The sequence below is a fragment of the Daphnia pulex genome, chromosome 8, assembly GCF_021134715.1.
Source record: "Daphnia pulex isolate KAP4 chromosome 8, ASM2113471v1".
In the NCBI taxonomy this organism is placed as follows: domain Eukaryota; kingdom Metazoa; phylum Arthropoda; class Branchiopoda; order Diplostraca; family Daphniidae; genus Daphnia; species Daphnia pulex.
Genome location: NC_060024.1, coordinates 7,956,639 through 7,967,794, shown reverse-complemented (window position 1 = coordinate 7,967,794; position 11,156 = coordinate 7,956,639). Strand labels below are relative to the sequence as shown.

Sequence of the window (11,156 nt, the reverse complement as noted above, 5' to 3'; positions counted from 1 at the left end):
AATTTCACTAATCTATTATTCAAAATCTAATTTATTTTTGAAGAGATTTCGGTAACAGCCGAAACAGCTGTTGCTGGACGATCAAGTTGTGTAGTTTCTACCCAACCATTCGTCCCCATCCAAAAGCTATCCATGGGCTACTTCTCACAGACATTGAGTGGCAGGCTTGTTTTGATGACACAGGACGTATCAAGAATTATAAAGATATGCTTCGTAAAATTTCTGGGGGGGGGGCTAAAATCAAATGAATTAATTATTCTACTTTGCGAGACGTATATTTGTGAATAAGACGAGTATCCAGGAGCAGATAGGCTCGATCTTGATAATAAGAAGTATTTGTTTGTACCAGCGCTGGTGCTGTGGATTGGAGTGCCGCTGTGGACATTTAAAAAAAATCAAATTTAATCTCCGATGGCTCTCCACGCAATGACTCTATACTAATCACCAATCCAAAGCCGTGCAATAATTTTCTTGCCTACATCATAGTAGAGTAATCCTACTTATATTTACATCATGTACTCTGTAAGGAAGCGTTTGCATTGGTAGAATTTGAAAAGCGTCAGAGTGGTAAGTTAAATTTTGATTGCATTTTAATTTTTTATGATCGATTTATTAAGGAGCATCAAAGCAATGGGAGACAGTGAAGGAAGGAATTTTCCCACAATGTTGTCAAGAGAAGTTTATTCCCAAAGGAAATGGTGGGCGTTGGAATCGCCTGTGATTCCATTTCGAAGGAGATGATAGAGTTAATCAATGCAGCACAGAACATGATGAATGAAACAATAAACAACTTTATTTTAAGCATTCTAGCTTGTTTCGACAGTAAGGATAGGATCTTGGATTCGACAGTAACTTAAAATTTAGAAAAAGATTACCTATTACCCAACAGGTATAGTAATAAAGTTATTTTAATGTTTCACTCAAAACCAGACCATTTGTGTTACAGGTGAACTGTATCTGTTTGGGTGATGCATGATGGGTAAAGTGCATTGACAGAACCCTCTATGGATAATCCACAGGGTGGATAATCATGCGTCACTATCAGTATGACACAGAAACACATATGACATGTATCAGTATGACACGATACAGGAAGAACAATAATAATCCTAAGAACAGAAGAATCAAAATAAAATTTTGAGTTAGCCTGAACGTGTAAAAAAATTTTCAATCGGAGGTTTTTAATATTCGATGTTGGTTCAGCCACAACTCAAAAGCATTTGCATATTTTGGTTCTTTTAGTTTAGCAATCAGCCCGAGGGTCTTTGTATTCTTCTCCTGGGGTTCGTTAAGTGAAAACTAATTTTTGTGGCATTACCAGATTTTTAAAAATGTAATTGTAGCGGGAAAATACAGTACACAAACAACAGGAGAATTAAGTGTTTTGCTACGCTGTTCAAGGATTGCTTCCATCAACAAATTAAATAGTTGGATGGCGTCGTGTTGTTCCTGGAAGGCTATAGAGGCGAGGTGGTTGTCGAAGGCAGCGTTCCAGTGAGGACACTTGGATTTGTCGAAGATCCATAATATTGGTTTGTTTGTAAACCGGATTGGGCTGGCGTTGATAGTTGTTATGAATGAGAGGTTGTCGCTGCCGGTGTAGGGACCTTGTGTGGTAAATGATTAAGCGAAGAGAGAAGATGCGATGATGAGGTAGATGGTGGATTCTCTGTTGGATGCTGAATAGATTTTGGTGTCGATATTTTTAGGAGTGAGGAATGCGGCGTCTGGATGTTCTATTAAGGAGTAGATGGATTTTCCCACAATGTTGTCAAGAGAAGTTTATTCCCAAAGGAAATGGTGGGCGTTGGAATCGCCTGTGATTCTAAATGGATTTGGTATGCTAAACAAAAAAATTATTCTGGCAGGCGGTCGCCTGTGGGGGAGTAGCATAAACTGAAAAGCAATCGACTTGGCCTGTTTGGTTGTGCACCGATGACTTTTAGGGTGCCAGCGTTTGTAGTTTAGATAGGGGATATTTTTTGCGTTTTTAATAAAAGGGCTACGCCTCCGCCGCTGCGTAAAATTCTGTCTTTTGGGGGGATTCTGTTTTTTACTAATATTTAAACTTAACTTTGAAATTTTGATTCCAAAAAATGTTCGCTTAGGAATAAAACTATATCGGGGTTTTGGTTGTTTAGGAGGATGCGGAATTCTTCGAGTCTTGATTTTTTAAATCCTAGAGCGTTCCACTGGATGCATTTCAGATTATTGGTCGCCATCGTCAATGCTCTCCCACTCAGGGTATTTCGATGTGTAGTATTTGCTTCCTAATGGTTGGATGAAAAAGGAGGTGGGTTGTGGATTGCTGCTTCCGGGGCTTGGAGGACCTTCTGGGAGACTTTTATCGCTGCTGGTGGCGATTGGGCAGTGGCACTGGCTTCCTGTTATTTTTCTATGCCGTCAAAGCGGGCATCGAAGTGTCCTAATTTTTCTTTTGTAACTTCGAGGGTCTATTTAAGCGTCCTTTCAAGCCCAGCTTCACGCCCAAGTCTCCTGGGCGCTGGAAGATGCCATCACACGCACCCTCTATCACTGATATTCCCTGCTGGACATGGTCGGTCGATCCCATTCAGGCGCTGAGGTGCGGAATTTAAAACAAAAAATGTTGCCCGCAATTTTTTATTAGATTTCATATTTTAATTCAATTAGGGCTTCCGGAAAATGGAGGAACTGATTAAAAATCGACGCCCCAAACTGGGTAGTCCGTGCACAGCCCACAAGGAGGAGAGCCTCCACATCTCGCAGGCTTTCCGCAACTTTATCGAACAATTAGACAGCGTAATTTTTTTTTATTAAATAAATTCCTTAATTATAATGAAATAACAATTTTTTTTACAGTTGCATTCGTGGCTGTCGGAGGTGATTGGAGGATTCCTGAGGACTCACATTGATATGCGGGTACTTTCCGGAAGCCAAGGATGTACTTGACTTGCACATTAAACTCTACAACGACTTGAACTTAAATCAATTAAAATAAATTCAAAATTTAGTTAAATTAATTTTATTTATTAAAAAATATTAGATGAGGAGAAAGTAAATCGAATCTCTGTTGAGGTCTGTCACATCGCTGTGCGAAATGGCGGATGAGGCCCAGGCCTACAAGGTTCAAATGAAGGGAGACGTCCTCCAAGTGGCTGGACTGGGCTATGGCCGACCCGGTCTTTGTAAAGGCGTTTCGCCTTTTTGCCACACCTTTTTGCTACGCAACTTCTTCAAATATTCTTTCATCGCAGCTTGAAGATCCAACAGATGGAGAAACGCAGAACAGTGATTTCTCTGACAGTGAGTTTGAGGGAGCTCAGCATCAAGAAGAATCGGAAGCAGAACAATAAATTCGAGAAATGGGAGATCAGGCAATAGAATAATTTTTGAAGATTACAAGTATACTGGATAAAAGAGTTTCTGATGTGATATATTCCCTATCACCTCATAAAAGATGTGCATCACACACCCTCAAACTGATTGCAACTAAAGATGTCTACAAACAGATTGATGCTTCACTTTAAAATCTCAAGGAATCAACTGAATCAAAAATGAAACAAATCTGGGACAAGCAGAGTCGAAGTACAAAGGCTTCTGACGAAATAGTAAAAAACTGAACGGACTTTTTGTGATTCACAACGAGACTCGTTGGAACTCGATGCTGTCATAGATAGCAGATTCCGAATTTTCATCAACACTAGGAAAAGTGACTTAAAGGATGTGTTCACCCATTTCAATGTGCCATACTTTCGGCCAAGACTATATTCGTGATGAATGCGTCAAAATTATGCGACCGCTGGCCGAGGCCTTGGACGTTTTACAGGCGGACAAGAAAGCCTCAATTGGATATTTACTGCCAACTCTGACTAGTTTGATGAGAAAGATGGAGTCTCTTAGAAGAAAGTCTGGCATTGTACATTGCAAAGCGTTTATTTCATCCATTATCTCCGTTTTGAATTTTCGATTTGCACATTGCTTCAACGATGAAGATCTGTGTTTAGCTGCAATGGTGCATCCAAAATTGCAACTAAAGTGGATTAGGGAAGGTGCCTTCTTCGGCATCTGTAGAACTTTCAGTCATCGAAGCTTTTAGACACAGCTCGGCAGCAGTTAGAGAAGCGATAAATAAAGGCCAGCCGAAAAGAAATCAGATCCTTTTATTCAATCCCCCTGAATGTGGTGGGTTGGTCATAAATAGTAGCCATCAGTCCAATTCCCAATAGTTTTGAATAAATACACACACTAAACATGGTTCTTGAACAGAGAAAGAGGATAGAACGGATCTAGAAACTTCATGAATCCTCGTCCCATTCAATTTTTCTTCCGTTTTCCCTTTTTTTGACCTGTAAATTCTTTTAACTTCGATCAATTACCCACTTGAACCATGATTGTTGAAGTGGACAGAGTTAGAGGGAAGAGGTTCATGGTTTCCGAGATATCAATCATTTTTCAATAAATTTTGTATGCCGCCTCTTTTCCCCCGTCTTGTTTGCTTCTCTTTTGACACCGTGTATGACCATGCATAACCAAATTTATTTCTCTATCTCTCTCCCTCTCTCTCTAATTTCGACTTGTTTTTATCGACCAACCTCCTTCTATCACTCCCCCTTCAATCGAAGGTCACACACAATAAATGCAAAGTCTTCAAGGATTGGGTACAAAGGGCACTATGATAAAATTTATTATATTCGCGTATGTAATTATATTCTAATAATAAAAAAAGGGGGGACATCACATTTAATGAGAGTGTTTCAACGAAATAAAAATGTAAAATGACCCGAAACTGAATTCCAAAAGGAATCCCATGTAGTATGGTGCCAAAAAGATGTCATTTGGGGTCATTTTCGAATGTGGACACACATCAATTATTAATTTGTCTACTATGCAAGAAATCCGGACCACCGATCAAAAATGCCTCTACAATATATTCGGTCTTCCGCCAACTCTGTTGTGGTTGTAATGGTGACACGATCTTTCAATGTTAGCGCGTTACCGCCCTATTTATTTGAAAATTTTCGCAAAATATTGATAATTTTTTGTAGATTATCATTTCCTTTCTTATCCCAAAAACCATAAGTAATGTTAATGAACATGAAACATTTTTTTAAACAAAATCTGAATTTGTTTTCTTTGGCAAGGACTTAGAAAAAAAAACAAATTCAGATTTTGTTTTAAAAAATGTGAAAAACTCGAATTTTTTACAGAATCTAGGCATTCCATCTATTTTATTTTTAAAAAATGTAGAAAAAACAAGGAAAAATGATTAAAATTGGATAATGACCTGAACAGATTTGAATCTAACATTTCTCTAATGAGAATCAACCGCTATTCCCACTAGGCTGCCAATTGTTTATTCTCAGTGAATCGTGGTGGATAGAAATGGAAGATTTTGCGGAAAACAGGAATTTAAAATCATACTTTCGTAAAATGGCAACGCATGTGGCATAGGTATAACTGCCAGAGGCAGCTGAGGGTCGGTGGGTGGCTCGAACAAAATTGACACCCAGGGTGAATCACAGATCTGTGGCCGTAACTGAAGTAGGCTATGGTTTCGTGCAAATTGTCTCTTTGATCCTGTCTGTTGTGGATAGGTGAAGTCAAACTTAATGAGACGGACAAGTTGACACGAAAATAATCCCGATCCGTTCAGCGGATCGTGAGCGCTGTCGATTAAACCGCTTTTTTCGTTTTTGCGGTTGGGATTGACTATTGAGGGAAGGGTTCGATTTTTCGGCGGCGATGGGTGGGAAGGGGGTTGGTTTTTTTTTTTTGGAGGGGGGATAAGACGGGGACGCGTCGATTTTTCTATCGGGGGGGCCTACCCACCCCACCCCACCCCCTCTATAGTTAAAGTGTCGTACTACGTACTGTCGTCTGCGTTCGATTTGTTTTGTTTCAATCGTCAAGCAGACGACAGTCACGACACACACACATAAAAAAAAAGAAAACACCAAGAGGGACCTGCCGCCACACCGGCACCTCGTTCGCTCTCCCGCGTTTTAGTTACACACCAAAAGCCCCGAAACTGCCGAAGCCGCCGAAACTGGCGACGCAAGGCGCGCGGCACAATTCTTTTATGAATTGTGCTTGTGTCATTGTGTGTGTGTGTGTGTGTGTGTGCTCGTGCAAATTTCTTATTTTTATATACTACAAATATTGGCATAGTCTTTGCTACCCAGACTCAATCAACAACACAGAAGAATTTGAAAATCTTTTCTTTTAATCTTGAAAATGCTCTATGAAAACAAAGCTTCAAAAGAAACAAAAAATCCATCACATTTCGCCAGAAGAAGAGAGAAATATAAAAGAATTTTTTCAGATGTAGAGGGAATTTTAAAAAGATTGTCCACATATTTCGTGATGATTGGTTAAAATGGCCCATTGATTGTTCATTTAACCGATTCCGTATTAGCAGCATTAGCGTCATGGCAGAGCGAATTCTGAGGGTCATCTATTGTCAAGAGTGTTGCAAAATCGCAAGTGCTATTGGGAGTTCTTATGTATCCAGTCCAAGAAGGATGTAACGCGACTGTAAACTCCTGAATATAAATCATTAAAAAAATGTCACTCCACTTATAGTCATTCAAATACTTGTGGATAAAATCTCAATACCTGGATAGGGAGCTTTTCCGCAACCTGCAAAACAATTTTTTTTTTTCAATTTACGTTAAATAGAGTTAATTATTCAAATAAATGTTAAAATGTCCTCGATTAATTTCAATATTGAGCAGGGGAAAAAAATGTTCTTACCGATTCCCCAGCTTACAATACCAGCTTGTATCCAAGGAGAGCCGGCAGACGTCTGTGTAACCATTGGGCCTCCACTGTCACCCTGTATGGAGAAGAAAAAAAATTAAATGAAATGTAACCTAGTTATTATAGGAAGTAGTACAATTTGATAATAATGGATCATTCTTACACTGCACGAGTCTTTGCCAGGATAAGCGGCGCATATCATGTGATCGACGATTCCTCCCGGTGCGTCTTTTCCGTAGTTCTTCGTGCACTCCGCATTCGACTGGATTTGGACGGTCACCTGTTGCAACACATCTGGCTGGCGACCACCTGCGTTTTTTTTTTTTCAATCCCATAAGTTTGGACATATCACTGACTTGTACAAGTGCAATAAAAACACTGCGTGAAAGCTGACATTACTATTCAACACATATTGTTATGCAATGATTTCACCGATACGTATACAAAGACACGAAGAAAATTGTTTTGATTGCATTCGAAATATAAGTTGATTATACCTTCTTTTAAGGCTCCCCATCCAACAACAGTGGACTCTTTACTGACGAACTGTTCGTTGCTGCCTTTCGGTGGCAAGCAAACCGGAGCAATGGCCGCTGAAAATTGAACAGGTGAATCCAGCGTCAGAATGGCGACATCATTGTACTGAAAAAACAAGATTTTTTTTCTTCAGTATTCTTGATTGAAAATTTGTTTTGTTAAGTTTTGTGAACAGACCAGAGTAACTGCGTTGAATCCCTTGTGGCGAACGATTCGACGAACTCTCTTGCGCACAGCTTGCGAATCGAAAGGTCTCAGGGTGTGCATGGCTAGCGCCACTTCCAAGCGGGACACATCGGTCGACGACATACTAAAATGTCATTTTAAAAACATATGTTATCAGATTGAACCGCATTTGACAGATGACTAGAGTCAACTTACTGAGCGATACAATGAGCAGCAGTTAAAATGTGCGAGGAATCCATCAGTGATCCTCCACAGAAATGCCGGCCGTTGCTAAACAGCGCAACCTAAGAATAATATATCGATTACCGGTACTACAATGTAAATGTTTCATAGCCGATTCAAAACTCTTAATTGACTTACGACAAAAGGCCACGAGTTTCTGGTGGCAGTCGTCCCGCCGACAATCCGTTCCTGTTCGTCTGCGCTCAACGTTCGTTTCGGTCCGGCTCCACAGGCCACATTGTTGTCGCTAGGGCCCGAATCGACAACAACGGGAGTGGTGCTGGGCACAACGCCGGGCTTGGACGTCGTGCTTTCAGGAACCCACCATGGACTAGTGGTGCTGGGTTTTTTGGTAGAAGTACTGGTGGTGACAGGTTTTGCCGCAGTGGTGCTGGTCGCTGAATCAGGAACCCACCAAGGGCTAGTTGTGCTGGGCCGTGAAGTCGTAGACGTGACGACATCGGGAACCCACCACGGGCTGGTAGTGCTGGGCCGGCTGGGCCGTGAAGTCGTGACGGCATCGGGAACCCACCACGGACTAGTGGTGCTAGGCCGAGAAGTTACGGTTGGTAAGGGGGCAAATCCAGCACCTGCCACCGATGGGCTGAAAGGGAAATAAGTGGGCCACCAAGGATTTGATGGCACAGCGAAAGGGAAACCAGAACCTTGGCCAAAGCTGCCAAAAGGTGGAGCCTGCTTCACTGTGCAACATATTCCGTACGACTGGAGAAAATGTAGACAGCAAAACAATTTATTTATTTGATTGACTTGCTAATATTTTGGGATTATTCGAATTATTCAAGAATTTATGGTTTTTCACCTGTCTACCATCTGGTTCGGCATAGACGCAGGTACCTCGAGCGCCGAGTTTACCGGAGTCCACCTCATTTTTCGATGGAAGTTTCATGTTGGGGTTGCAGGAACGGACGGAACTGCAGGTGCCGAGCTTGCCGTCTGGTGTCCAGCAGGTCCGATCCGTCAAGAGGTAAGTTCCACTGGGCAAGGCTCGAACGGGTTTGGTCGATCCGCTTGAAACTGGTTCCGATTTTGGCAGCGAAGCCGACGATACCCACGAGACGGCATCGTCGTCATTATGAATCGATCGCCCTTTCAAGCCACCGCTGAAATCTTCAGCTAAACAAAAACGAAATAACGGAATGATATAATTATCGAATATTTACAAAAAAAAACCTTGCTTTGATCATCCGAAAAAAATCCCCTCAAAACGGACCTAATTATTTCTTGTTCACTTTCTTATTTTTTGGTTTTATCAATTTCTGTGGCTGCTGCGAGAAGCGCCAAATTTAATTAACCATCTCCCCATCGATTTGTTGTTATTTTTTTTTTGTCGATTGAATTCAACGTCTTTTGACTGCACAACACATCAACCGCTGTCCAAGATGTTCTTGGCGAGATACAGTAAAAAGAAGCCAATTTTGGGAAAATGTGTGCGATGTATCGCTTGCTTATTCACGCCCGCACCTGGGGCAACAAGATACCCGCGAAGAGAAGAGAAAAAAGAAACACATTCGTGGGATCTTGTTGTGCCACAGCAATTGGCTATCATCTTCAGCAGGAAAACAACAACAAAACAAAAAAAAACACACGCGACTTGTCTAACTGGACTCCATAAAAATGATGATAGCCAGTGGCTATTCAACACGCTTGCAACAAGACAGCGTGCACACGCAATGCAAAGCTATCGCGATACAAGCGGTCGGGAGCAGTTTTTTTTTTCTTTTTGCCGACGACCTCTCCCATATTCAAATCTCAGATGTTTGATTCTAAATTTCTCAAATCGACCTTCAGTCATTCACGATGACATCGATTAACTACCCGCGGGGAACTGACAGCCTTTCGCTCTTGTGTGTGACACCTACAGTGCCTACATAAGGCGGGGTATTCGGGGCGGTTCTTTTTTTTTTCGAATCGTTGGCTTGTGAAAAAAATCTGAAAATCTTGGCAAAATCCAGTCGTTAAGTGCCATCCATATCCAGATCGCGGGTCCATCCACCTTCCGTTGCGAAGCGCAAGGTTGCTTGGCGTCTATCAACAAGGATAGAAAAAGAAAAAGAAGAATCTCGTTTCTATCTAGCCCGTTGCTTTTTTTTCCCCTTCTCTCTCAACCGCCAAGGTTAAGGTGAGCGGATAGGACCACGCCTTTGTCCTGCACGGACGAACATCCAAGTATACACAATTCACACGTGCATCAAGCGAAATAGCGAAGCCCTTATAACCTTGAGTGCACCTTGTAACGGCTACTTGAAGGCGATATTTCTTTCCACTTAGATCTTTTATTTGTTGTTATCATTCCCAGTGGAAATAATAACCAGATTTAGTAAGACATGGTTATATTATGATTTGGTCAAGTTCAAAGTCATCCGGCGTCGAGGCCATGCCTTTTTTTAGCGTGATGATTAGATCCAGAATATCAATCAGAAAAAAAAACGGGTTTTTTTTTTCGAAACCATTTCTATCACTGTTATCTAACGAAAAGCTTGCGATCTTTTTTGCTACAGACCAGGACAGGCGTTTCTTGTTATTTCGTTTGAAAAGCTTTTACAAAGTTCACCGTTTCCGTCTTGGAAGTGGTTGGCCTTCTGAATGTACAGTAAAATATAGATAGCATAAACGTTCATCTGTACAGATGGGTCGTTGAACTAAGCGTGAAATTGCGTTCTTCGCCATCGTTTGTTTGACGGACAGGCATTCAGGGCCGTAAACCCGCAGCTGAAATTAGCGACAAGTGAAACAAAAATACGACTTCCCTTTACTCAACCTTCACAGCACATAGTAAAAAAAAAAAACAAAAAAAAAAACAAAGAATAATTTCATCAATAGCACATACCCTCGGTAATGATGGCATCGGAAGTTTGGTAGATGCGAGCTTGGGTGGCGCCGTGCAGGGTCGCAATCAGAAGAAACGTGTAAACAAAGGTGCTGGAGTACTTCATGGTTGACGCTTTCCACGTATTTAAATTTGATTCACTTTTCACCATGCCTTTCTATATTCAAATGAGAAAAACACCAACCCCACTGATTGCGAGATTTTTTCTTTCAGCGCCGGGTCGGCCGTCTGAATCCGAAATTTGACACGCTGGACTTGAAAAAAAGCGGAGCGCCAGAAAGCACCAGGGACCAACTCGTTGGAAAAGTGCGCTGCTACGTGTCCGATGGCGACGCAGCTAGCGAGCCTTTTAAAGGCGATAGCGGCGCCACTAGTCTCGATCGTCTATCCCTGACGGGAAAATCTTCTCTGCTCCTCCTACATCATCGTTTTTTTTTTTTTTTCTTTATCGTAATATATCGTAAAGCTCCGTCTGTTGAAGCGATAGATGTTACTTCTTTTTTTATTGTTGTGGTCGCTCTTGGTTGTTCCTGTTTGATTTATGCCTGTTTCTGTGTGTTTCCCTTGTTTAAGCAATTCACGCTCTCCAGTTCACAAGCATTTCACAAGCTATTTTTCCTTT

At 41.4% G+C, this 11,156-nt stretch overlaps 1 protein-coding gene across 1 annotated transcript; it reads right to left on the bottom strand.

The window, feature by feature from the left end:
* Positions 1–6,187: 6,187 nt before the first annotated feature.
* On the bottom strand, positions 6,188–10,880 carry LOC124200830 (transmembrane protease serine 9-like). Its single transcript, XM_046597152.1, has 10 exons — positions 10,535–10,880; positions 8,507–8,820; positions 7,825–8,409; positions 7,660–7,748; positions 7,456–7,588; positions 7,239–7,383; positions 6,905–7,050; positions 6,736–6,817; positions 6,598–6,621; positions 6,188–6,524 (listed from the first exon to the last, which is right to left on the bottom strand). Exons 1-10 carry the CDS (start codon positions 10,683–10,685, stop codon positions 6,469–6,471), a joined length of 1,725 nt encoding a protein of 574 aa, XP_046453108.1. The 5' UTR covers positions 10,686–10,880; the 3' UTR covers positions 6,188–6,468.
* Positions 10,881–11,156: the final 276 nt, after the last annotated feature.